Source organism: Myiozetetes cayanensis, unplaced genomic scaffold (genome assembly GCF_022539395.1).
Source record: "Myiozetetes cayanensis isolate MyiCay16 unplaced genomic scaffold, myiCay2020 scf12, whole genome shotgun sequence".
In the NCBI taxonomy this organism is placed as follows: domain Eukaryota; kingdom Metazoa; phylum Chordata; class Aves; order Passeriformes; family Tyrannidae; genus Myiozetetes; species Myiozetetes cayanensis.
In genome coordinates this window covers 28,009,081-28,036,433 of record NW_026086826.1, presented here as the reverse complement: position 1 = coordinate 28,036,433, position 27,353 = coordinate 28,009,081, and the positions used below count along the sequence as shown (strand labels likewise).

The following is a 27,353-nucleotide window of genomic DNA, read 5'->3' as shown; positions in this document are numbered from 1 at the left end:
TGGTAATTTTAAAATTAAAGGAAAGTTGAGTCTTTAAATATGTTTCTTCCCTTGGAACACAGTTGATTCCTTTGGTCACTTTTATAGTGAGACCAAATTTTATTAAAATGATAAATTCAGATCTTCATATTTCCATCTTTAGGTCTAGTGAATGCATGCAGAAGACTGGGAAACCTTAAATTCAAGTTTTCTGTAGATATGGGTGGTTATTTTGTTGGAGTTATTTTTAATTCTAATGGGGAAGTAGTTAAATGGAGGTTGGTCTTGTACTTTGGGTCCTGTGAAGCTGTACAAGCAGGTTCCAAGCTAAAGGCTTTCACTAATGTAATACTAATTTTAAAATACAGGGGTTTCTGCTGCCTCTCTCTTTGGGCAGGGTTTTTGCTGCTAATTGTCCTTGAAAGGCAGTGTGTGCTTTGTCCTCACAGCTCGCTGTCAGACTCAAGCACTGATGATATTTTATTAATGACTTGTATTTGACAATTGCTGAGAACATAAATTAGAAACGTGTCAGTGGAGTGAGAATGACAAGGATGAAGAGTTAAAAGGATTAATTGCACAAGGACTGAAGATCTTCCTCCACCTGAACTATTCCTGTTGCTTGCACAAAGCTGGAAGTGTTTCATGAGCAATGCAACCTGGGTGTGACTGAGCTGTGTTGAGGAGAGTGTCTGAGGGATTTGGGGAGCAGATGTAGCTTTGGTTTTTCTTTTTTTTTTTTGGTCAGTGTTTAGTGGTGTGGAAATTGCACTCGTGTAACTTTTAGCAGTATTTTATTCGGATAAAACTGGAAAAACTCCAAGTAACTGCAAGACCATGTTCATGTGAGTTGCTGCCCTGTAGGGTTAAACTCTCCAGCCATCTGTGGGCAGCTGACAGGCCCACAGGACACTGGGACATGGAAAGGGTTCTAGGACAGGGTGGTTATTTGAGCACACTGTCCCAGGCTCACATTATCCCTTCTGGGTTTAGTCATGTAATAGCCTATATCCCTCCCTAAGTGTTCCATTCTTAACAATTTTGAGGTTTCATTTTAAGCTTTCTGTTCTGTTCCATGCACTACAACCTCTAATGTCACACTATTGTTCTTCCTGTCCATTCAGGAACTTATTTCAGTTAAAAAAAAAAATTATTTAGGGGCTCTAAAAGGGCTTCCTGAGCTCAGGTACCACAGGGGAGCCAAAGGGATGTGGTGCAACCAAGCAGCATTATCTGCTATGCTTTAGAGGAGACTTCCCTTTGTGGGAGGTCTGGAGTGGATGGAGAGGTGGCAGCCTGGAATCTTTCCTTGCATAATGCCTTTTCAGGTCCCAGCTCTTTCTCCTGTAGCAGTGCTGTGAATTATTCCCTAGTCCTGTGCTTTTAAACTTTGTGATAACTTCATTAATACACTTCTTTTGTAAAGTCTGCTAAGCATTCTTTATGGTTCCACTAATAATTTTGATGTCTTTTTGAGGTTTAAAACTGATATATGGGAAAAAAAGTTGCTGAGACCTATGTGTATAGATCTTTAGTGCCTGTGATTTTGTTAAACATGTGCATGCCTTTATTTTCTTGTTTTTTTCTTTTTTGTTTTTGCAGAGAGTGATAATGAACTCTCCAGTGGCACTGGTGATGTGTCCAAGGATTGCCCTGAGAAGATTTTGTATTCCTGGGGAGAGTTGCTGGGGAGATGGTAATGCTCAATTCCTTACATTTAGATTTCAAACATTAACCTTTTCTTTGTTTCATCAGTCTCTGTGCAGGAGGGGTGAAATTCTTCAGCTTACACAGTTTAAAAACTAAAATACCACGTTGAGGTGTATTTTTTCAACCTAGTTTAAATGGTATAGATAACTTGCAGTTCTTTGCCAGGCCTCTCCCCCAGCACCTGCCCGAGCCTGGTTTAGTTGGGGTGTGTGTCTGTGCGTGCTCACACGGGTGTGGCACTACACGGGCACAGCTCTGTGGTCCCTGTGCCTGGGGCTGGGAGTTCAGCCCCGTGAACTCAGCCGGGAGGGGACAGGCAGAGCAGTCAGAGTGTCCTGCCTGGGCCCTTTGTGCCAGCTGGTGAGCGTGGAATTTGTTTAGGTGCAGTCTCCGCTTGTTTATTTTTGTTAACATGCTGTATGTAAGCATTTGAAAAGGAATTCTAGAAAGCCTGTGAATCCTCACTGAAGCTGCTTCTGTTGGTGAGTCAAACGAAGTGTCTGTGAGCCCAGAGTCTGTTCTCAGCAGTGTTATTTCTGTGGATTAATTAAGTGCTTCAGTAGCAGCAGACACGGTGCTAAGAGAGGAACAAGTCTGTGTGTTTGCTGCCTCTGAGAGACCCTGGACTATTAGCAAGTGCCAGAACCACTTATTTGGCTTTCCCTTTGTAAGTTAGTAATAGCTCCTGCTGCCGGAGACAAAAATAATCAGAGCCCCTTAATCAGGAATTGGCAGTTTCCTTTTCCTAACTGCAAACTGAGAGCTGAAAAATGCTTTAAGGATTTATTTGGGCAAATTCTCCCTTTACTTGGCCACTTTGTAGCAACACAGCTCCTTGCTGCTGATTCCATCTGTAATGGAGATCACGTGCAAAGGTTTCTGGATGAGAAACATCATCTGTAAAAATCCAGAGGAGGGCTCTGGAGCTGTTTACACCTTTCCAAATCCTGTTCTAAGGGACATCCCCATGACATTTCCACTGGAAGATGCTACCTGTAGTTTTATTCCTTTTATTAACTCGTTTGGCAGTGGATTGTTTTGGTTTTAACCTTTGCCCCTGAGAAGTCCCTGGGCTCCTGTGGCTGAAGTGAAGGAACACCCACAGCTCATCCTCTGAAGTTTCACATCACCAATGATTCCCTCTGGTTACTGGAGCATTCTAATGAGTGAGACAAAACATTCAGTACTTGGAGTAAACTGTTTGGAACTCCTAACATAACTTGTAGTTATGTTAGACACATTTAGTAGCTGAAACACCTTAGTTAAAATGACTTAAAAAAGGGGTGAGAAATGGGCTGTCCCAGCCAGCTTGAAAACCAGTAGTAGTAAACTTTTCTTCAGTAGTGTCTCGAACAGTATCACCTCCTGAGAGAAATTCAGGTCTGTAAACTACTTGAGTTCTTAAACAGCCTTATGTTACAATTTAAGAACAAAGCTAAGAGTAACAGATGAAAAATGGGAACTATTTGAAAACTAAAAATAGATTGAAGTCAAATCTCCTGGTGTGTTGAAAACTGCAGCATATGTTACTGGAAGATCTGTGCACTTGTAAAAAAAGTAAATAAACAAAAATTAACATTTGCTTTTGGGGAACTGTTGTATTTGTCTCTTAGGTGAAAAATTTCTTGCATTTTAATTGCTTCTTGTCATTTCCTTAAAATGTCACTGTAACCTGTTGGACTCAGAAGAAACATTGCTCCAAGAGCCTCCTTCAAGCATATAAACAGGAACAAAAATAAGATCACTTGCAAAAAAAATAGAATTAGCAGTTGGAAAGTAATGGTGTGTCTGTTTGTTTTATTGTGTCTTTGAGTCCTGTGCAGGAGAATTGCAGCACTTGGTAGCAAATTAAAGATGTTACACCCGTGAATGACCCGTTTTCCCCACATGCTGATGGATAAGGGCAGAATAAGACAGGCTTTTATTTTATGCCCATTTCTGCTCTGAGTGAGGCCTGGGGATGCTCAGGCAGTTTCCCAGGGAGCCCTTCAGAACCCAGGAATTTGTCTGTGGAAGTTCGGAGTTCTCCTGTGTGGCAGGGACTTGTGTTGCTAAAGTATTACCTCTGCCACAGGACTGCCTGAACACAGGGCAGAGCCAGGCAGTTCTGCTTGCTTAATTCTTAGCTGGGATTATATTTGGGGTGTTGTTCCAGCAGGAATGTGCATCTCTCTTTGTTGTTACCATAAACCTTTTGTATTGTTTCCTTGGTGCTGCTGAAATGTCCCCTTTTTAGCTGTTCATTGTACTTCATCAGCTTGTCCACTCCTCAGAGGAGCCCTTCTGTGTTTCTCACCCAACATACGACCAGATCCATGTAACAAACGAACTAATCCTCAACTTGAGCTTTAACTTTCTGAGGTGTTTATTATTTATTTATATCTGAATGTGCATTCCATAATTCTGTAACTGCTTAGGGTGCCTCGTCATAGAATCACAGAATGACAGAGTGCTTTGGGTTGGAAGGAACCTTTAAACAAGACCATTTAGGCTCCTGTGACTACCTGCAAAATGGGACTGAAAAAGGGAAAAGAGACTTACATGGTTTTTAATTTGGCTGAGTGATCAAGTTTGAAATTACTCGTGTTGCATTATGCATTTAAAAATAATTACTGTTTAAAAGACTGAGATTATATAATTACACTCTTTAATTCTCAGGTTACTTGGAAAAATGGGGATATCACTGTCAAAGTGTAGGAAAAAGAAATTTGTTTAGAACACCTTTGAAATTTAAACAGCAGTGGTAAACTGTTTAGGTCTTAATGAGCTGTTTCATAGAATGAGCACTCTAAACATTTACTGAAAATCCAGGGTCAAATTGCAGGTTATTTAATTAATCACAGCTTGCTGGCATTTGGCTGAACAGCCACTCTCACTATTCTCCTACCAGGAGAGCTGGAAAACACAACAATGGTCAAAACACTGAGAGAGCAAAGCACTTCCCTGCAGCAGAAAGAGCAAGGAATCAATTGGGGCAGTTTTGCTGCCGGAAATTGCCATCCTGAGTGCAAGGGAGCTCCAACCCCCATCAGCAAATGCTCCTGTCTCAAAAATGGGTGTTAAACATCTGTGACTGAAAGCTCTGCAATATTGTGCATGTGCAGTGAGCTTTGTATTCCTACACTTTCTGGGGAGTGTGTGTGTGTAACCAGAGAGTGAAGGACCAGCTCAGAGCAACAGGCAAATTCATCTGGAATACTAAAGGTTACCAAGTGCAAGCGTTACTGCTTTGTGGGACCTGCAGTATACGCTTGGCATGAAGTGTGGAGCTGGAACTTCATGGTAGTGCTCTTAAAATTGGCTTCTAATTGTTTGCCAAAATTTATTTCTCTGTATGGCTGATCTTATTTTTTAATTTCTTTTCCTTAACCTAAGCTAAAACATGTATATTGAACAAATATTGGAATTGAATGGTCTGCACAGATGGCACAGTTTGCTCTTTCAACTCATATTGTTCTTTGTTAGCCAGTTCTGCAGTTGCCCATTGTTAATTTCCATGAATTTCTCTACACCTAAAGAATTCAGATATCATTTTACCACTGGTTCCTACTGTCAATCCCTGCAGAACTTTTGCTTTCCATCTGACAGATACTCATTTCTGTAACCACTGGAAGGAAGGTTTGTGTTGCCAGTTGCTGACTCTGCTTTTCAGAGTAACGGTGCCAAGTGTGAAACCTTCTCATGTTTTCAATCCTTATTTCAACTCCTGCAGTTGCAGTTTGACAGACAGACGTTCATCTGCGTTTCAGGCACAACAACCTGCTGGTGAGGCCCAACAGATTGTCCACCCTGGTGAAGAGTGGGGTTCCAGAGGCGCTGAGGGCGGAGATCTGGCAGCTGCTGGCAGGATGCCATGACAACCAGGCCATGCTGGACCGATACAGATTGCTCATCACAATGGTAAGTGCTTTATTATTATTATTTTTATTTTTTTTCCCCTTCTGTTGTTGTTTTTGTCTCCTTTGGTTCAGCTGAATTCTGCTGGGCAGCAGTTTTTATTCAGTGGTGGAGCAGCAGGAGGGCGAAACAGTTGGACTTGTTTTAAGCAACTGAAATTGTGATGAGGTGACTTTACCTCCTGCCAAGGGTACCTGCTGAATGGCATTAACAATAGAAATTGCTGACCTATATCTGTAGTAATGCTTGACATTTAGCTTTCTATTCTCTTGCTGTGATGATAATAAGAACATCAGCTTGTTGTTCAGGTGTCTGCTTGTGCCTTTTTTATAAGCTCCCATCCATCACTTTGGTTTTTCAACAGTTTGCTCTCTGTATGCCTTTAATTTTTGGGTTTTAAATAAAAAACAAAACAAAACAAAGCCAAACAAAACCTCACAGTTAGGCATTTCTTGGTTTGTTGTATGTTTTAAAAAGGAATGTTAAAAGCATGTTTACTAGCAGGAAACCAGTCCCCTTGCTGTATGGGTGATTTGAGAGGAGAATCCTTTTGGGGATCTGTTGCTGTTCTGTGTCCTGATGCCAGCAGTGCAGTGAGTAAACACTGTAAGAAGGTGTCTGCAGAGCTGTTTGATCTGCTCAGGGCTGGGATGGCAGGAGGGAGAACCCCTGTGCTCAGGAGCTCTGAACAGTGCCAGGAGGTGGGCTGGGCTCTGCAGCTCTGCCCCTGCAGGGCAGCTGTGCCTCTGGGAAGGGCATCACTCTCAAAAGTGCTCAGAGTGGCACAAAGGGCTGGGGATCACTGTAATGTTGCTCAGAGATGAATTATCTATGTTATGAATCTTGTGTCCACGCAGAAACTCTGGGGTAGATGTTGTGAGTAAAACTTGTCTCTCTGATGTTGTCTCTTTGCCTCATGTCCTCTTAATTTGACCCATCCACTCGGGGAAGTTTAGAGGCATCCCCAGACTGAGAGTTGTCCTGCTGGCTTCTTTTCCTTTTCCCAGCAAGGAGGGATGTTTTGATAGTGTAAATTTTTCATTTTGACGTTGTAGCTGGGCTATATTTTCCTTAGAAACCATTCACAGGACATCTGTCAGCTGTATGTTGCATCGAAGCCACCTCCATTATTTTGCTCCTGCTTTCCAAAAGTGGGGAAGATGTTTGTTTCACGGTGGAGGAGGGAGTGGAAAACTTCTAAAATGCAAGGTTTATCTTGATGCTGGGGCCTCATGCCTTCAAAACACCTTGTTGCAGTTGGCCTTTTCACGACAGAAATCTTGCAGTGACATGTATTTTGGAAGGTATTTTGTACAGGATTTAATACTGAAATATGATACTGTTACAGACTGGAAAGTTAAATCCTATTCTGAACAGCAGCATTTATGCAAACAAGTTTGTTTTTTTTTTTTTCTGAAGTAAATCACTTTTCTTCTGAAATCACTAAATTATTCTATAGTCTGTCTAAACTGCTGGTGATCCTATGCTTTGGCAGGAGAGGATTCATGGAAAGGAAGGAACAGGAGAGAGCCTGTGCCAAAGCAAAGCTAGGGCCCATCTTTGGGAAGAGTTAATATGGGGTGCTCCAGAAAAAAATGGCCAGGTAATTTTTTAAAATGAATTAGTACCTGATATTTAGGCTGTGAGCAGAACTCCTCAGTTTCATGTTGGTGTGTTGGTAATGTGAATTAAGCAGGCAGATCAGTAGTACTTACAGTTTAGTAGTATATACTATTAAAAGCTTTGTTGTGGTGTTACCTTATGTGTGTTAATAATAATATGCACATGAAACTTTGCAGGGAAATGTGGTAGCAGCTGTGACTTTGCTACAGTGTTGTTGGTGACTCCTGGTGACACCGTTCTTGCTGCCCAGGGCTGTATTGTCGGCAGGCCAGAAACGTTGCATTGTGAGGCACTGAGTGACACAGACTCAGCATTTGAATTTGGTTTAGAGACCACAATGCAGCCACATCTGCTGTTGTATCCAGTTGTGTGCAGCAGTGCTGGGGTGGATTGGGCAGCTGGAATTCCCCATCATCTGACACATCTGACTGTGTTTGTACCGTTCATACCCATCCCTGTGCAGAGCTCTGGAATCTGCTGTTGTGGTTTTCAGCCAGAGGAGTGCTTTGTTAGGTGTGTTTGTGTAGGAGAGAGTAATTTGGGACCTGTTCTAGAGTTCCAGTTCAGCACAGAAAGCAAAATAAAATGTCTCATTTAGAAAAATCAATGCTGCCCTCGTTTTCTCCAGAGGCCTCCACGTCCTCTAGTCCTGCTCACTGGAGGTCCCTGCTCTGTCAGGAGTGATGCAGTGGGCTGGGTTTCCTTTCCCATCTCAGAGCATTTGCAGACACAACTGATGTATTTCCCATCTCTGGGTGAGTTTGGAGTTCAGGAGGGAAGGGGAAAAGAGGTACTTGTGCTCTCCCAACCACTGTTGTGCTGACAGGCACTGCCTTACAGTGTCTTCGGTCTCCTGCTGAATTCCAGCTCAGGAATTTTGACTGGAGCACAATAGTAGGCCCTGCATGCAATCTGAGAGAGTAGGAGTTGTGATGTGGCAGCTGCCTTGTTTCTGACATGCATGTAAATGTGTTGTGTGTGACAATCCGAGTGTGCCCGAGTTCCCTCCCTGGCGGGTGTGCCACGGGCCCGTCATCCCCTGTGCATGGCATGGGACAGAAGGGGAACACGAAGTGCACAGCAGGAGGGAGAAATGTGTGGTTTGTTGGTTTATTGAAGGGAAAAGAAAAGCAGAGTGAGAAGAATCTGCTTATGGCAACCCAGGTGTAGTGCTGGTAGGGTTCTAAAATGCATCATCTCTTCATGGAAGGCTTTCAGTTTGTAACCTGATTTCCATCAGGGAATGAACTGTGTGTGTACAGTTCGTCTAACACTATGTGTGGGCTAGTCTGCAATGCTGCTGCTCTGGTTTAAGGAAACAAAGCTTGTTTTAAATTTACCCTTATTTTCTAAAGTAGCATCAGAAGCTAATCCTGCTGTCAGGTAAGTGTTGGTAGTATTGTATTGCTCCAAAGAAGTTTGGACAGGGATGTGAGTGCCCATTTTTGAGCTGGGTGGTGACATTGAGTCAAAGGTCTTCAAGAAAGACTCAGTGGCTGTCCTTCCAAATGACTTGTAAGAGAACCAAAAATAAGATTATTTGTTTGCTGTCATAATTTCCTTTGGCAATGTGAGCATGTGCCCAGAACAGTTAGAGATAATAACTAATTAAAGGGTCAGGCTTCAGAAGAGTTGGCCAAAAAATAGCTTTGTCTGCTGACTGTGTAATGGTGTTTTGTGTCTGGGCCAATAATGTTTCAAGCCACTCCACAGAAGAGTGAAAATCCTAAGAATTCTTCCAAGGTCTGAAGCAATTATGAGAGTCATTGATTTGGGGATTAAATATTGCCATATCATGAAAATAATTGATCTCAATAATATAATAATTTGAAAATGGTTCTGATGAGGGGTATCACTACTCCAGGGGTCTGATTCTCACCCAGTAGGAACAAATTACAGGAAAGGATGTTCCACTGCTGCAGAAGATGGAGCAAATGGTTTGGGTTTAGGGCTGGATGAAATGAAATCAGTCTAGAGCTAACAGATGTAGTTTGTCTGCTCACTGTGGACCAGCATTATTGTTTTTGACTCCTACAAGGCAAACGCTCTCATTATATAAACAAAAAAGAAAAATAAACCCAGAAGTTAAGATTTCAGGTTTCTGGAATTGTCTCTTGTCCAAAATTAAAGGTTAGAGATGGGATAGCTGAAAAGAGCAGATACTGTTGTAGAAGTTTCCTCATGTGCTTGAGCACAACCTCCCATGCATTGAATTAACTCCTTTATCTGTTTGTTGTACATCCCTCTGCAAACGGAGCTCAGAGGCCTGAAGTAAAGATCAGCTTTCATGTCAGCCCAGTGCAGAAATGCGGTCACTTTTGAAACTTTGAAATTATCCCAACGTTAAAACGAGCAAAGGTGTTTCCTTTGTTGTGTCATCCTTAGTATTGACTTGGCTTTTTCATTTTTGTCGCCAGTTTGCTTGCACAGTTAAGAGCTGGAGAGTGGAGGAGACTCCAAAGGAACCTCTGTTTCTCTGCAAAGCAGATTAAATGCGGTTGGCTTTGACACCGGTGCCTTGGTGCCCTGTTTGTGTGGGTTTGTTTGTTTGTTTAATTTATTTTATCTGTGTGGGGCATTCGGGTTGAGACAGTTTAGCTGTGGATTGAGAGGATTCCTTGCACAGGAAGGGCTGTTTGCATTTGAGTAGGGAGTGAGTCGAGCCTGTTACTTGCAGCAAGACTAAAGGATGGAGAGTTTGCACAAGGAAAAGGAGTATTTTTTTTTTGGTCCCAGTGGCATCGTGCAGGATTCCACTGCTCAGTGTTCTGAGACTAATTAATCATTAAGGGTGTCTAATTAAAAAGATGACTGTTCACCAGCTGCCACAGCAGGTTGGTTAATGGACTGAAACATTAGAGTATTTTTGTAGCAAATATTTGTGCTCAAAATGCTGCATCTGTTTGTCCTGACTGACAATGGGTGAGTTTGGGCTTCTGCACAGCCAGGAGCATTTTTTTTTCTTTGCAATATTATTAGTTCTCTTTACTAATTAGGAATGGTCTCCCCTGACTTTTAGAGAGAATAGATATCAGGGATGGCATAGCTGTATGCTTAGCAATTATAAAAGATCCTATTACATAAGGCTCAATGATCATTAGAATTAAAATATTTTTTTTCAGTTGACTAAAAAGAGAACTAATACCTGTTATATTGCTTTTTTTGAATGAGATCCTTAGATATTAATCAAAGAAATTCTGGAGGAGCTGATCCCTTGGAGATGTACATGCAACTTTCCCAGTTCCTGTTTCTTTTCAAGTCAGTATCTACAGGCAGTTTTTAGGTTTTACTTCTCCCCACCTTCTCTAAAAGGGTAGGGATAGGATGACTGTTCCTTAACCCTTCTCTTAAACTGAGATCATTCATTTCCTGGCAAGTAGATTCTTGATATTTTTATAATTTAATGTGTTTTGCAGAGAAAAATCAGTTCCTGTGTTGGTTGGAGTGATAGGAAGGCTCATTTTTGGTGTAAGCTGAGCTGTTAGTGCTGACAGTTACAGTCACCTACTTGTTTGAATTATTTTAGTGGTGCTGCAACACTGTGGGACAATGAAGTGTATATGAACTGAAAATACTTACTAGAAATCAATGAAAAATTATTGTCTCCAAAGAGCAGAAGTTGACAGAATTTTAATTCTTTTAAATGGTTTAATTTAAATTCAGACTTCAGATAAAAGGTTTAGTTTATGATGAACGTACCAGGGTACCTGGTTTCATAGTAAATGTTAATATTACTCTTACAAACTCAGGAATAAAATGTCCCTAAGGTGAATTTAATTTGCCAAGTTTTGATTCATCTAGAGCTCATCTGAAGAAAATCTTTCAATTTTGTGTGCACAAAAGGGAAAATCTTGTGCTCACTCTTCATCTTCAAAGGAATCCTTCAATATAATGACAGCTCTCCCGAGGAAATAAAGGAGGAACATCCAGTAGTAATTTTTATTTTTATTATCTTAATTTTAATGTTTATGTGTGGTATGTGGAAAATAATGCCGATCGTATTTTTTTTTCCAGGGCCGGCGTAAAATGATAAAAAGTTTTTTTCCTCCAATCTCTGTTCTGTGCATAACCACTTATGATAACACTGGAATGACACTCCTGGCACAATTCCTGGCTCTTGGGCTGGTGGGTGACTTCCCTGCTCTAAAAGTCACATGAACTGAGGTGTTTAGAGTTTATCCTGCAGGGTTTTGGGGGTGAGGATTCCTGGTCCCTCATCTGCAGAGCTGCCCATCCCCTCACCGGGCCAAGCCTTGGCCAGTGGGGTGTTCTGGCCTCAAGGGGTTTAAGTGGTGCCTCCTGGGAGAGTGGATATTCAGACAGCCCTGGGCTATGAATATTGATGCAGATAACAAGTGTTTTGTAAGTGGGATGGAGTGGGGATGTGTCAGTGCCTCGCTGTTCCCTTCCCTCAGAGCGTGGTAAGAGCTGCTGGTTCTTGGCTCCTCGGAGCTCCTTTGAAATTCCACCGTGTATTCCTGGATTAGGCATGAACAGGTTGAATTAGAGTGTTGGTTTGCTGGCAGGTGCTCAGTTTTCCTGTGGCAGTGGTGATGGGAGAGCAGCTGTAACGAGAATGTTTTAAACAATGGTATCCTACACCCTTGAGTAAAACAGGACCCTTTGGGAAGTTCTCTGCAGGCTGTGTTGTCTTCATGGAATTCTGTGGGTGTGATCTCTCCCTGGCACCACGGGGCACTGCTCACCTGGAACAAATGACCCTGTCTGTGGCCACGGTCAGGGCTGTGAATCTTGAGGGATAACTCCATTTTAAACAACCAACTTGCTCTTGGTATTCTTCTTTCCTCTCAAATCTGCTTCTTCCTCACAGTCCTCTACTCTCAAACAATGGTTGCATAACTGTTATTCAGGAGGCTGCAGCACTCCAAAGCTGGAGTTTTAGAAATCGTAAATATTGAGGAGAGCAAACCACCTTTTCCTGACTATTAGTTGCAGGTTTCAGTATGTTAATATGTGGTGCTCTAAGAATTAAACAGAGAGCTCCAAACTCTTAGAGACAGACAGGAAGAATCCAGAAGTATGCTTTAAATCCAACCTCTTTTATTTCTCCTGAGAATTCCAGTTTAAATTGGTGTTCCAAGTCTCTTAAAATGCCTTTATGAACAGCAGAACTGGTGGCCAACATTTGGGTAAAGCGTGTTTTACCATAGCAGTGGGCAGCAGTCCAGAGCAGTTGAAATAGTAACAAAACCCAGCAAGGCTCGAGCTGCATGTGAAGAAAAATCCAGTCATATGTAAGAGATGAATACAGGACTTAAATCCAGACTGGAATTTGGCATGGGGGTGAATTCTGGTGCCTTCTGCTACCTTATTTTACGTATGGCTTCTTTATGATAACCCCCCTGAAAAGGTTATCCGTATGTTATTTTAGATTTTACAGTAATCACTTCAGAAGAGATCAGAGACCTGCAGTTCTTCTTTGCAGCCTGTGTGCATTAAGGGAATTTTTCCCTTTGCAGTGATGAGTATGTTCATACAAATTAAAAGTCATTTCCCCTCTCAGCAAGCAAATTTGCAGCTGCTGAGGTAAACTAACCACAAGGAGTTCGATTGCAGTCTGCTACTGCATATACTCTTCCTAATAATCACTTCTGTAGGTTTTTGTGGTCACACACAAATATTTTGGCAGCCGAGATTTTTTTACTTGTTGAGGGTTTTCATCAGTTGTTTCTCAAGCTGACAACCGAACACCGACGATGAGGAGCTTCACGGATTTTAATCACATCCTGCAAATATGACAAAGCCATCTTCATATGGCTGGTTTGTCTCCAAAGCAATCCAGTTTCAAAATACAACCTTTTTTTTTTTTGTTTGTTTCTGCCTGGGTAGTACAATACACAGCCTGAATGGGAAAACTGAATCGTTGGTAACGGGGGTTGTGCTTTCAGACCGTGGGCTTGCCAGAAGAGGTTCCTTTTGTGTACTCTTACCTAACAGTTCCAGGGCTAATCGCAGTAATTGGTGGATTTCTGTTTAGAAAACCTCCTTCCCCCCTGTTTCTCTCTGAGAGATGTGCCCTGTGCAGGTGTGGGGTGAGGGTGAGGTGAGAGCCTTGGGTAGGTTCATTTAACATCACAGTCCAGTCGTGCTCCTCGGGACCTGTGTGACAAATCTTTCGTGGATTTGGAAATACAATTTCAGGAAGCTCTTCTGGTCTTTGCTGGCACTGTCCAGGATTTCCTTTGCCTGTTTGTGAAGACTCTCAAATTCTTCTTTGTTGGAAAATTGAAAAGACATCGACACATAATGGGATAAAATGTGCCTGCAGGTGTTGGAATGGATATTCTTTTGGGATGCTCTTAATGTGTGTATGGATGTATATACAGTGCAGAAAGGCTGCTCCTGGTGCAACAGGAATGGTGCTGAATGCCAGCAGTGGATTTGCACAGTTAGGGAGTGGTGTTTGGGAGGCTGCTCATTTTCTCTGAACTCAACTTACATTTCAGGCAGCCATGCACTTGATTGAGTTTAGGATATTATACAATGAGGAAACTGGTTTTATGGAAGGCTCAGAGCAGCAATAGCTGGTTGTCGCTCTGGGACTGTCTGCAGTGTCTGCTCGAGTCAGCAGCAAAGCCTGAAAATGTGCAGCCTGGCTCCTTTAGCCCGGGCATAGGCAGAAAATCCCTCTAAAGCTGTGATTTAAAGCGTTGATATTCCCATGTCCGGGGTTTATTCTGACTGATGCAAACGTGTCCAGTGAGTGCTGTACATGGAGTTGCTGTTGCAGAAGCTGTTGACCTGGTCACAGATTCATTAGGTAACATATTTACATATGTTATTTGCATTTCTAGAACTACCTGTGGCTTCACATGATGCCTGTGTATCCACCTCAAGGATTCATATACTGAGGCTGGGGAAGCAAAACTGCAGAAATACCCTTGAATTTGCCAGTGTTCTCCTTGCTGCACATCCTTGTGGTGGTGGTTGAATTTCCAGTGTGTATCTCTTGACTTCTGTGCTGCAGGAAGGAATTGCTCTGATTTTTTTTTCCCTTCAGTGCAAGTGAAGAGGCTGACTTTGAGCTGTGTTCTTGGCCACACTGGTCCTGCTTGCTGAATGCCCTGGTGGGCTGAGCTGAGACACTTTTTGTGTGGGTCAGAGAAGAGTTCTGAGTAATTGCTGGCAGGAGCCTTGATTTGCACTGCAGCAAAGCCAAAATACGAGGCACGTGCTGTGTTCAAAAATCAGCTTCACTGGGATCCCTGCACATGCCACGTATGTGGTTCCAGTGCAAATATTGCCAGTGTGAGTTACTGCTGCTAGTCATAACTCTTGAAAGTGCTTACTATTAATGAAGGCTTGTCTCAGTATGGGCTTTGGAACATTTCACAGCTTTTTGTTAATTTTTAATAGAAGTAGCGATTTTGACAATCTGAGAAGTGTTGGGAGACGGCAGGTGCTCTGAGACTGCCGTGGCAGTGCTTGTGTAGTTCCTGTCATGATCATCAGGGATGTATCAGAAATCTAAATAGCATAATCTTGTCGTTACAGTCATCTCTGTAATTCCATACGTATCAAGGGGCAGAACCGCTTCAGACAGGTGGATCATCTCACTCCACCCCCTGCCATGGCAGGGACACCTTCCACTGGCCCAGGGTGCTCCAAACCCCGTCCAACCTGGCCTGGGACACTTCCAGGGATCCAGGGGCAGCCACAGCTTCTCTGGGCACCCTGTGCCAGGGTGTCTCTTGGTCGTTGTGGTGACTGACACAAAGGGTGTCCCGTTGCTGTCGATTTTGATAATAAGCTGATACACTTTGTGGATCTGGGTGAGGCTACCAGGACATCAAATAAGTGCCATAAGGTGTGTGTTTCTTCCTACTGGCCGTGAGAAATTGGGATGAGTAATTTTCTGCTCACCTTGATCTGCTCCCTTGTGCTCTGTGGAGTTCTCTGGAATTGTACTAATTGTGATCTCTAAAGCAGAATCCAAAAAAACCCCCAACCTCTACTTATCTCCGAAGCTCTTTCTGAAAATTGAGTCATAGACGTTACATTTTAAGCCAACAGAATGTTTGATTATTCTACTTTTGACTGCCTTTAAAATTCTAGTTGCCATAACAACTTTATTTCTATATTTTTAGCACATCAGTTGCCATAACAATAAAATATAGCTTTTTGAATGTAACCATTTTCCCCCTACTTTTTTATTTTTGCTTTGTTTTAGAAAGAACCTTCTTTGGTGGGGGAAAAGGAAATGTAGCAAAGCTCATCCCCTGTGAGCACTTGGGTTAGAACATTAGCTGAAAAATAAGGTTTTTTAATCTAGCCTTGTTCCATTTCTCGGGCATTTTTTGGACTACTGAATGTTTTCATAACTTAGGCAGAAAAATGAATGCAAATCACTGTGTACAGCCTTTTCTTTGTAGGAAATTGCTGTTGGGATTTTGGTTTTATGTGTTGTAGTTAGTGTATTAAAAGCCCTTAACTGGTAGGGGTCATTTCCAATATCTTCATTTCATTCCATGGAATGGCTGTAAATAAAGTCCATGGTCAGACTTGGAGGCTGTGTTGAGTTCAGCCTGGTGATACCCTGAGTTATGGGCAGTTTTATGTGATGTGTCTTTAAAATACACGAATCAAGAGGCTGACATTCAGCCAAAAGCCATAATCTTGAGCAGAGGGGAAAGGTTTATGTGTGAATTTAATATTGGCGAAAGAAGTTGGACTTGAACTCGGTCTGTAGACTTGACTTCTCCATCCCCCCACAGTGTCCCTTCCAAAAGGGCTTGCAGATCTCAAATGTGCTGTCTTTACATGTAACCTATTTTTAGCGCTGATAAAGTAAATGTTTAATTTCAGCTGTTTTTCTGAGAGATGGCAAATAATGTCAGGTTTGGTATTTCTTCTAGAATAAATAACTTCTCAGCTCGCATAACATTTTACATGTGCCAATTTCTGGCTATAAATATAAATGTCCTCATTATCTAATACAATCAAAGTAATTTAAGACGGAGTTTGCTGGTTATTGGAAGTTGAATGTATTTAAATGTTATTAATCTGGAAACATAGTTATCAGATGGGAGATGATTTTATAAATTTTAATTAGCCAGTTTTTAACTCGAGGGGGGGAATTAAAAATCAGTAGTTCTTGCTTTCAGTAGCCTTTTCCAAGCATCTCCCACTGCTGGGTTCCTTGCCTGTGAATTAGCCAGGAGTCTAATTCTACTGTTGTTTGTAAAATTTTCCCTCTGCACCTCTTGGCAGGTAGCTCTTCCTTGCCTTTTGTCTCCTCTCATACGTGGATATCGATGTCCGTGTGTGCTGATACAGATCCGTGCTGGAGGAGAATATGAGTGGTACCTCTTCAGCACTTCCAGCTGGGAGGAAGATTTGGTCTAAATGAAGCTGGGCTTAAAATCCATAAAAAGAAATTGTGCCACCCTTCAGGCTATAAATAGCTTCCATGCCCTATCCTTTCCATGCTCCTCCAGTGGTAGAATAGTAATCCCGAGTAGCACTTGGTTTAAAGATAGTCTTTGGAAATTCACTGTTAATTTAAATTGTTTTCAGCTTTATTGCTCTCAAGAAACAGTGGAATTGGATTTACTGGGATCTGGGGTCGGTCCTCCTTGCTCCCCAGGGGATCCTGCACCAAAACAATAACAGCTCCTCAGTTGTGAAGTGATTTTTACCCCACCAGCAGTCAGAGCTGGGACTGGATCTCCTGAATGATCCGTGCTTTTCTGAGCCACCTCTCAGCTCCCTGAGGAAGCACTCTTTAAAAACCTGTTAAAGGAGGAGTTTTGGGTGGAAAGTGTGGACTGTGTGCAAACGAGAGATGAGCTGTGGGTGTGACTGGGCCGTGTCCGCAGCCAGCCCGGCCGGGCCACGCCGGGTGCTGGGGAGGATGTTCCATCAGCGCTTACCCCCAGCCACATCCACGGAAAGTGCATTTCCACCTGCTCCTGAACTGTGTCCATCAGTTTGTCACACAGTAACTGCCAGTTCACAACGTTTAGAAAAGAGAATCAGCAGGAAGGGGAATTTTATTCTTTGGTGCCTCCAAACATGTGGCTCTAAAAGACAGACAGGAGTGTGAGGGTTTGGTCCTCGTGTTCGTGTCTTAGTGGTTGCTTTTGCACAGGCCTTACAGTTGGCTTCCTAATTAAGGCTACAATAAATTATTCATCAGTTGAACTCATTAAATCAGAATTGGTTGCCTTTTAAAAGGTCATGCTGTAGTTTAAGAGAACTCTTTGGCTTATGGTGTGTGAAAAATCAAAGTAGGTGATCACAGTGTTTGGGATATTTGTTTTTTTTAGTAGCCTTAATTCTTATTCTGGCTCTGCTGAAATGGAATTACTGCTAATACTGACTGAGCTCACACTCCTGCCAAGTCAGCTGGAATCCTTTTCAGCATACACTTGCTTGGTGCCCACTTGAGATGCACTTTTAGAATACCAGGATCTGCAGAGTGGAACTCCTGGCTTGACGTAGACAAAAGTATTAGTAAAAGCACAGCTGTGTCAGAACATACCCCTAAAAAGTTTAATGAATGCAGTGCTGAAATCTTTTAAATATTATTTCAAACAGATAAATGATTCCCTCAGGAAAGGAAACGGTAATACTACTTGCAGTGTGCAGACTCCTTTGTTTCTTCATTTACCATTCTCTTAATTGCTGTCTTTCGTCCTGTGATTTAACAGGTGAATATTTTAATTGTCCCTCGTGAGAAAGGAGCAGTGGGAAGTAGTAAGTCTATGTTCTTTTGCCAGTATACTTTTCTTTTTTCAGCTGGTCCTACTGTTAAGAGCAGGTGGCTTAGTTTTAGTAGCCCATGCATGAAACTGAGGGCACATGTTTAATTTTTTGCTTTTCATAGCATCCTAAGACATTTTTTCTTGTGCTTTCAGTGCATTTCTTACCATATGTGGTCAGTCAGTAAATAGCATCCTTCTGTAGCTTAAGTGCTGTTTGTTTAAAGCAAATGCTGTTCAGTTCCTGAAAAGTGCTAATTATCACCATTCATTAGGCTGCACAGCATTTCCCTGAAGTAAATTCACTTCTGGACAGTTTATTACACGGAGTTTTATTTCTATTGATTGGAGGCACAGGGGTTTGGTGGAATCTGTCACCCCGAATCGAGCTTGTACAGGGGGTGCCATTTGTCACAGGGGCATCAATACCATCTTGAGGGAAGCTCCTGTTCTTTGTTTTGCATTTATCTGTGGGTGGCAACCCTGCCCGTGGCAGGGGGATTGGAACGAGATGATCTTCGAGGTCCTTTCCAACCCAAACCATTCTGTGGTTCTATGAAATATAATCCATGAGATCACAGGCAGCGATGCTTAAGGGAAGATGACGGCAGCAATTTATTTTAAAAGCTTGCTTAATATTTATTAAATACATGAGTAATGTTAGGAGCTGATTTAAAAGCTTCAAGCTTTAGAGGTGCTCGATGTAACTGTTGCTCAGGTGCCTCTTGGTCTTGGCTGCAGCACAAGGGCACGTGGGCCACAGCACTGTGAAACGTTTGTGGCGTTCCTGGGGATCATGGGGTGGGAGGGAGAAGGAAAAGAGCTGATCTGTGACAGCAGAACTGATGAATGAGGCTGTCAGGTGGAGAAATAATTTCTTCATGGCTTGAACATTTCTACAACATGCTGTAGTTCCCTTCAGAACTGACACTCCTGGGTTTTCATTACTGGCCCAAAAGTGTTTAGTCTTGATGAGGATGAAGACAAACCACAGCAAGAAAAATCCTGAGCGGATGGTGGGAGTCACAGGCTGTGAAAACTCCATCCTTGGAGATGTTCTCAGCTCAGCTGGATGTAGGACCCAGCACAGCAGGGCCTAAATTTGGCATTGGACCTGACTTTGAACTTGGCCCTGCTTTGAGCAGGGCATTAGGCCAGGTGACATCAAGAGGTGCCTTCCAACAGAAAGGATTTAAGAAGGCTAAGATTGTTTAGAGAAAAAAGAAAGGGTTTGTACATATAAAAAAATATATATATATGTACAGCTCATATCTCATCATACGCCTGTACTCAGGTCAAAATCCCTGTGTAAGCCAGAGCTCTCCATGGGAGGTTTTAAATTGACAGCTGTAGTGGGTGGATTTGGGGAAGAGGCTTTATATTCTAAATAACAAATAGAACCCATTTCTGCCTTAAATACAGCACCAGTATGACTTCATAGAGCAACTTCAGACGCTAGTCTGGTGTAGAAAAACCCAGCCATCTACACACACGCACAATTTTTAAGGCAACAGCTGATTTTCCTTCCTCCTCTCCTGCTTTAAGCTGCACTACAACTGCAAGCTTTACAGGATAGAATTATTCTGGAGGCATTAGAAGCAAAACCAAGCCGTCCATGAGATATGTGGATAAGTAAATGCCAGAGGTAGTTAAGATTAAAAATAAAGCAAGCTGAAGAAACACCTTTGTTATACAGGCTTAGAAGAAAGTGGATAAAAGAAAGAAATACTTAAAAAAAGCGATGGGCAGAAGAAGCTGAGGAGCTAGTACGTATATCCACTCTGCACCTAAGTAAATAACTACTGTGTTCCTCCTCTCACCCTCTCAGCTGCACCTCCCTGCTCTAATCAATGCTTTTAACAAAGACTTTACAGAAATTACTGTTGCCCATTTAACCCAGGTGACCATCCAGTAACTTACAAGAAAGGCTTTGAACTAGAAGTGAGTGGTGTGAGTGAGATGCTGCCATGTGTGCATTCTACCAGTCCCACTGCCTCACAGTGAAGGACTTGGGGAACAAATATTTCTATTCCTTTCCTAACAGAATGACCAGTAGATTGTTTTCTTGCTTGGAGCTTCTAAATCTCCCTCTGTATGGACTTTTTCTGCCTGAGGAGCTTTATGTGGTTTCCTTTCAGGGTCACACATCATCACCTCTGCTTTCATACACAGAGCTCATGCTCCTACCACATCCCCTCTGTTTTCTGCAGGATCAGATGGTGTGAGTCTTCTGTTTTGGGTGGCAGCTTGTGTTGCCTGTAGGTGATGTAATTTATAAAGAAGGTGTGGAATTGCTCCTTCTCCTGTGCTTGAAGCGTGCTCAGTCCTTCTGCTGGACGTGCCCAGCTCTGGAGCTTCTGTGCCGGGTACAACCCTGCCTTGTGACAGCCATTAAAGAGCTTTTCTCATTCTCATTTCCTTTTCTTTACATGCAGATTAAAAAAATCCTGCATCACGTTCGTTTCAGAGCTGTTCCAGAGCCTCAAACATGTCTCTAAACACAAATCTAAACTTTTCCCAGGGAGCTTTTAACGTGCCGCCGCTGGTACAACACTCCGGTACTGCCGCAGCTTGTAAAATTCCATCTGGAATTGCATCGTTTCCTCAGGACTGGCTGATTTCTGCTTTAATTTTCACTTGCCTCCAAATCTACGTAAAACAGTGCAAGTTGGTGCCGTCAGCCTGGTGCAGTTTGCAGTGAGTAGCTGAGGTGCTGAAGCCGCTGGCAGCTTGCAGCGTGACTGGCTTTTTGAGAGCGAAGGAAGCCTGCTTGTATTCCCACAAAGAAATCCAGCTTCCCTACTTCTGAGGCACTCAGTCCCTTTAATTACAGTTTCTGCAAAGGAAGTGTTTTACCTGTGTCTAGAACCAACCAGCAGAGGTTGCCATTGATTTTTCCTGTTACCTGCTCAGCAGAGCCTGCATTTCTTGTACCAGACCTGAAATATTTGGCTGCCACGAGTGCTTGTTGTCAGAGCTGGGCACTCTGGGCACACTCAGCAGGCACCAGCTGGGGCTGACCTGGGAACAAGGTGACATTCCGGAGCTTTAGTGGTTCCCAGTCCTCCAATCTGAACGGAGCAGGATGCACTGAGCATCCTGTGGTCCACCGTAGGTCAGGCTTTACCTTTGCTTAGCTGACGTGCCCTTGTGCCTTTGGGGCTTTCTGATGTCCATTTTAAGGTGTTCTGGCCCTTTGTGTCCCTGGTGCCAACGAGCCGACCCAGGGAGGGGGTGGAGAAGTCCTGGTTCCTGCCATGCCTGTGCTCACCGTTGTTTGTTCTCCTCCTCCCCCACAGAGGAGTGGGAAGAGGAGGAATACAAATTCCTCCCTATTGTTCTGCCCAATAGCTCGGGCTTAAAGCTGTGCTCGGGGCTAAATTTAGTCATTAAGTCTGTTGTTTCAGCCATTTGCCATGCTGAGGTATCGGAGCAAGTTTAATTTTTATTAAATCCCCCGATGGAAGACTTCGGAATGATCACACGCCCTTACTGCAAACCACTCTTGCACTGCTGCAGTTTGTGCTGCCTCACATTGCTACAGACTTGTCACTCAGCCTTGAATATTCGCTCCAGGCAGTACTCGAAATACAAGATGTTAACCCAGGAGCAGCTTATTAAAATTTTGCTTGTGGTTTGCCTGGGAACTAAAAGGATTTAAATCACCGTGGTTTCCAATGACTTAGTTAGTGAAAGCCTCCAGTACCGTCCCTGCCACATCTTTTGCTGATCGATAGCCCAAAATGCTGTTCTGTGGTTGGTATTTTGGTGCCTAAATCTGCTGTTTCTGTGTCTAAAAAGGACGCACGGGCGTGGCTGTGTTAAGGTAACTTTGACGGCCGCACTTCTGTGGCCGGGTTTATTTTTGGAAAGCACGAAGCAAACGAAAGTTCTGAGTCCTTTAATCGGGGAACAGCAGCTTTGCAGGAGTGGAGAGCGCGGTTATTTGGGTTAAGTTGTGGAAAACAGCGTGTTACTCGCGATAATTTGTGTTTAAATTGATGCCGTGAAGCAGTTAAGAGACCCGGGCAGGCAGCACCGCGTTTTTACGATCTTGGACGTAATTAAAAAAGGTGCGCGCAATCGAAGCGACGGGAAAGTTACTAACGGGGGGGGATAACTTTTGAGTGAACATTTTCAGTGGGGTGGCGACGGGTTTTTACAAGGATTAGGTGTGGGCTGTGGAGCCGCCAGGGAGACTTCTGGATGCTGCGGCGGTGCGGCGGGGTCCGGTCCCCGCCGCACCGAGCCGCGGCATCCCAGGGGGGGATGCTCCGCTCCTGTTCCCCCTCCCTGAATTGCTGTTCCCTCCTCCCCGGTGCCAGCGGCGGCGCCATTGGATGTGCCGGGAGCAGGGGAGCGGCAGGCACCGCTCCAGCGCCCGGCGAGCTGCGGCGGGAGGAGGAGGAGGAGGAGGAGCAGAAGGAGCCGGGCTCAGGTGCAGGCACCGCTCGCACTGGGAGGTGGAGGGGGTGATGATGGAAGAAGAATCAGCGCCAACCGCACCGCGGTGACAGGACTGCCCCGGCAGAGGGATGCGTGTAGGTGAGACAGCTTCTCTCTATTGCTTTAGCAGAGAATCGGAGGAAGGAGTGATTTTTATTTTATTTATTTTTTATTTTTTGGTGTTGGTGCCGTTGCGCTGTAAGACAAAAAAAAGGGGAGCGAGTAGCCGGAAATATTCTGGGATGTTATAAAACCTGAAAGGGACTTCGCTATACAGCGCCGGCGATGCGAGGCAGGAAATGAACTCCGAAAAGAACGCTTTCTCTCTCGAAGTGCTGCGACAGAATTGAACGTTGGGCTGAAATTCCTCCCTAAGACACGGCGGCAAGGACTATGAAAATCACCCGAGAGATGCCGGTACTTTTTAAAGAGACTTAAAGCAAATGCCAGCGTAATATCTGAATGACCTTGGAGATCGTTTCGTGTGGATTCATTAATTTTCACTGCCAGTCTTCTAGTCTCAGGAACTCTAGGATCAAAGATGGTTTTAACGTTTTAGGGGCCTTTCAAAAAACGAGATTGTATACATTTAATTACCTGCCTAATGATTCCTGAACTAATCAAGCATTTACTTAGAACTGAACACAGAAGATCCTTTCTCTTAACGTTTGCTCTCTCGGTGACTGTGACTAAAATGAACAAGGTAATGTCCTGCAATTAGAAGAGCATTTCTTTTAAAGCAACTGTTTATTATGCTGGTCATCTAATAAATACAGGAACCCTAAACCCCTGAGAAGATGAAGCTGAATAACAGGATAATGGAGTAGTAAACAATGGCAGCTTTTCTAGTCAAATCAGCATTTCATTAGCTTCCCAGCAGAATGCAGATGGAAGTTTCTGAGCTCGTTGTGTGGGGGTTTGTGAAATGATTCAGGTGTTGCTACAGAGGTGAGCAATATCATGGCTATACCTATGAACTCCTGGGTACTGATCCACTGTCGCAGATATGGCAGAGTTTCCAAAGATGATTATTTTAAATTGCCGTTGCTGAAATTAAATTCAAGAGGATTTATTTTGTCTCTGGGGACACTGAATTGTGGTTCTGCCACTAATAATTGTAATGGACTGTAACTGTTTGAAGGAACTGTGAATATTGACTTAAGTCTCCAAATTCTATTCTTAAATTATTTTCATTTTCAAGTGAATAGTCACGATCTTCCTCATTGTATGTGAGATGTATGTTTTCTTTCTTGGGAGTCAGAGGACAAGTCTGCCTCATCCCCCACCCGTCTCCCTCCAAATAAAATTCATTATTCATACCCAAACAGTGGTGAGTCTATTGGAATTAACCTTGAGAAAAATGCTTTCCTTACCTTCCCAATGAATAGCACGGCTCAGACGGAGTTCCATCTCCTGAACGGAACCAGGAAAGGCAGCATTAGAGGATGAACTTTTTCCTTTAGTCTCCAGTCAGTCTGTGATTTAAACTGAGACATTATAAAGATTATCTCCAGTAACTGCTGGTCCAGGAAACCTGAGCTGTACTGAGGTTCCTCCTTTCCTTCCTCCCCGTCTCCCCAGTATATTCCAAAGTAAAGGACTTTCTCAGGAAAATAAGCAGTCAGAGATTCCCCGGGAAATGAATGTCTCTTTTATCAGTTTTTATTTCTGTATTTCTGGGTACCTGCTTGTTTTAGAAGTGCCTTGTGTTTGCTAAAGATGGGTCAAGAGCACTGGAGGAGCTGATCAGTGGCCTTTCTCTTTCTGGCTTTTGTTTTTCTTTTCTTTTCTTTCTTTCTTTCCTTAAAGCCAAGGTGTGCCAGAGGTGATGCACTGATGCTGAGGAGGCATCAACAGCTATGGGACTGTAATCCCCTCCCATGTAAGCACTGGCAGTGTCTGCAAAGAGAGATCTGGAGGCGCTGGAGCAGAGTTTAGCTGCTGTTCAGCAGGTCACCTGCTCGCTCAGGCTCAGATTGTAGTGTTCCCTAAGCACAAAGCATGAACCAGTCCCGATGGATTGAATGGAGGACTCTGAATATGAGCAGTAGTGTTATGAACATATCTGAGCACCTCTCCTGCCCTCTTGGATTCGGTCACTACAATGCAGTTGACGTCTGTATCCTTGAGACAGTCGTTATTGTCTTGCTCACGTTTTTAATCATTGCGGGTAACTTAACTGTGATATTTGTTTTCCACTGCGCTCCACTCCTGCATCATTACACCACCAGCTACTTTATTCAGACCATGGCCTATGCTGATCTTTTTGTTGGAGTCAGCTGCTTGGTTCCTACTCTGTCACTGCTCCACTACCCGACAGGTGTCCACGAGTCGCTGACTTGTCAAGTTTTCGGATATATCATCTCTGTGCTCAAAAGCGTGTCCATGGCATGTCTCGCTTGCATCAGTGTGGATCGCTATCTCGCTATAACAAAGCCTCTCTCCTATAACCAGCTGGTCACCCCTTGTCGCTTGAGAATCTGCATCAGTTTGATCTGGATATACTCTTGCCTGATCTTCTTGCCTTCCTTTTTTGGTTGGGGGAAACCTGGTTACCACGGAGATATTTTTGAATGGTGTGCTACCTCCTGGCTAACTAACGCCTATTTCACTGGCTTTATCGTGTGCTTACTCTACGCTCCCGCTGCCTTTGTCATCTGCTTCACCTACTTCCACATCTTTAAGATCTGCCGGCAGCACACCAAAGAGATCAACGACCGCAGAGCTCGCTTCCCCAGCCACGAGGTGGACGCTGCCGGGGACGCGGGGCACGGCCCCGACCGCCGCTACGCCATGGTTTTGTTTCGGATAACCAGCGTGTTCTACGTGCTGTGGCTCCCCTATATCATTTACTTCCTGCTGGAGAGCTCCAGGGTGCTGGACAACCCCGCGCTCTCCTTCCTAACCACGTGGCTTGCTATAAGCAATAGTTTCTGCAACTGTGTCATCTACAGCCTCTCCAACAGTGTGTTCAGGCTGGGGCTGCGGAGGCTGTCGGAGACGATATGCTCCTCTTGCACGTGTCTGAAAGACAGGGACGTGCGGGACCCTAAGCCGAGGAAACGGGCCAACTCCTGCTCCATTTAGGGACGAGTGGCGCCTGCGACCGAGCGCGGAGCGGCAACGGTGGCTGCTGTGGCTGCAAAACCGGCCAGAGAAAAATGGTTACTCAAACAGCTCGCCCCGGTGTTGGAGGGAGTTTGAAAGGGATCGCGGAAGAGGGAAAGGCTGCTGTGAGAGGGGTCACTGAACTCTGGGGGAACCCTGAGGAGAGCAGTTCCCCAGAGACCACGAAGAAAGTCAGGACTAAAAATCTTCCAAAGGGCATGAAGTAACTACCAGTAACTATCAGAGGAGGTTCCTCCTAAAATAAATAACTTAGTTACTACCTTATGTTTCCCCCCTTGTAGACGAGCTGTCCTACTATCTTTGTGTCAGAATATACTGTAGCCTTCAGAATCTCAATATATTTAAGAGGAAGCAATCAACACCACAGTAAGCAGCTATCCATAAATTATATACCTGAGGACTGTAGTAGTTACTGCAGGTTAATAATCAGCTCTATCTCTGCTCACATCCTGTACAATTTTCAGTTGTACAATTCATGAACCCTGCCCTGGGCATGACGCTTTGGGATAAACCGGCACGTTTTGGTACCACTGTCACAGCTTTCCCTCTCATTTCCCCTCTTTTTTTCCATGCTGTGCATCCCTAGATTCCATCGCGTCCGGTGGGGGTGGGGGTGGGGTTTAGTTTGAGGGCACCTGCGAGGTAATCTGAGTTTCAGACCATTATTCCTGCAGAAAGCACAAGCCCTTCGTGGCCGGCTGAGTGACTGCAGCTGCCTGTGCCCGAGGACTCCTTCGGCCGATCCCGGTACATCAGCACACGGGATCCATGGAGTGTCCTTTGGGGCGTGCTAAAGCTTTTCCTTATTGGCTCCACAGACACTCCTAAGGCAGAGGTGATAATGTCACACAGCAGTGTGTCAGCACTGCTGGGAGGATTCAAACTAACCAGCCCTTCTCTTTGGGCAGTCTGAATTGCTCACTGCCGGAGCTCTCAGCCCATCGTGCGAACCTCGCTTGCACATACTGTACTTTTTTTAGTTTTTTTTTTTTTTAAGAGAAAACGTAAACTGTGGTCTGTGCCTAATGTTTTCCTAGCACATGGGATAGGTCAGTGCTACAGGATTAAAAGAACTTACACTTACTTTAAGAGAAACACTTCTGTGCCGGTGTTGAATAGCTGTTTGTTTGACAAGTGTTCTCGGAGGAGGTGAACGAGACAGTTTAGTGTTGATTACAGGCCAAGAGCTTCGGCATTTCCTTTTGTACTGAACTGCCTTTCAGGTCCACTGATGAAATCTTTCTGGTTTTGCGAGGGCGCACATTAGGTTTGTGTAATAAATTGCCAGGGGTTCAGATGCATGCCAGTCGATACGGTATTTAAATTATGATTTTGAGCCAAATGTCATTTTCTTAGATGGTTATTGGCTTTTAAAAAGGGCCCAATTATTGATTATTGGTGCCTTTCAACACTGCACTATTATTCCTTCTTTCACCAAATTGCGTATGTGAAGATTGTGCCTATTACTTTTTGTAATGGAAGCTGACCACGCGTGCACACTTGTGGTTTGACTCTAGAGCTCCCTTAATTCTGTACTCTTTGTTCTGTTAAGGTGGTTCTGAACCCCTGTACATTTTTGGTTTTGTTTTTTTTTTTTTAATTTTATTTTATTTTTAAACCTGTAAGAAAGTTGAAACAATGGAATAAAGCAGTATTATGTCTATCAAACCCAGCCTTGGCGTTAGTTCCCTGATGTCACCCTCTGTTCTCTGTGAAAATCCTTTTAGGGGAAGGATTTCAAATCCAGACCTCAGAGCTGCTCCCCTGCTGTCTAAAACATTCAGATACCGGCTTCTGGCACTGCAGGTTCAAACATGACTTCAGACGTTCCTCGAGCTGAGCTGA

The 27,353-nt window shown here is 43.7% G+C and overlaps 2 protein-coding genes across 6 annotated transcripts in view; both read left to right on the top strand.

The window, feature by feature from the left end:
* RABGAP1L (RAB GTPase activating protein 1 like) overlaps positions 1-27,353 on the top strand; it is a 210,549-nt gene that overhangs the window by 43,627 nt on the left and 139,569 nt on the right. For all 3 annotated transcript variants that reach the window (XM_050307379.1, XM_050307380.1, XM_050307378.1), the window contains 2 exons: positions 1,582-1,675; positions 5,439-5,589. In XM_050307379.1, the coding sequence (XP_050163336.1) occupies positions 1,582-1,675; positions 5,439-5,589 (245 nt within the window). The remainder of the gene's footprint in view (positions 1-1,581; positions 1,676-5,438; positions 5,590-27,353) is intronic.
* Positions 22,255-27,176, top strand: GPR52 (G protein-coupled receptor 52). Of its 3 annotated transcripts, XM_050307400.1 has the most exons (3): positions 22,255-22,478; positions 22,583-23,082; positions 24,189-27,176. In XM_050307400.1, the coding sequence occupies exon 3, from the start codon at positions 24,381-24,383 to the stop codon at positions 25,464-25,466; it is 1,086 nt and encodes a 361-aa protein (XP_050163357.1). In that variant the 5' UTR covers positions 22,255-22,478; positions 22,583-23,082; positions 24,189-24,380; the 3' UTR covers positions 25,467-27,176. The 3 variants fall into 3 exon arrangements, with proteins under 3 accessions (XP_050163357.1, XP_050163358.1, XP_050163356.1); XM_050307401.1 differs by lacking the exon at positions 22,583-23,082; XM_050307399.1 differs by having other exon boundaries at positions 22,255-23,082.

What these genes read in the sequence shown, in the direction of transcription:
- GPR52 (XM_050307401.1), top strand. Translation starts at nt 24,381, where the DNA reads ATGAACCAGTCCCGATGGATTGAATGGAGGACTCTGAATATGAGCAGT.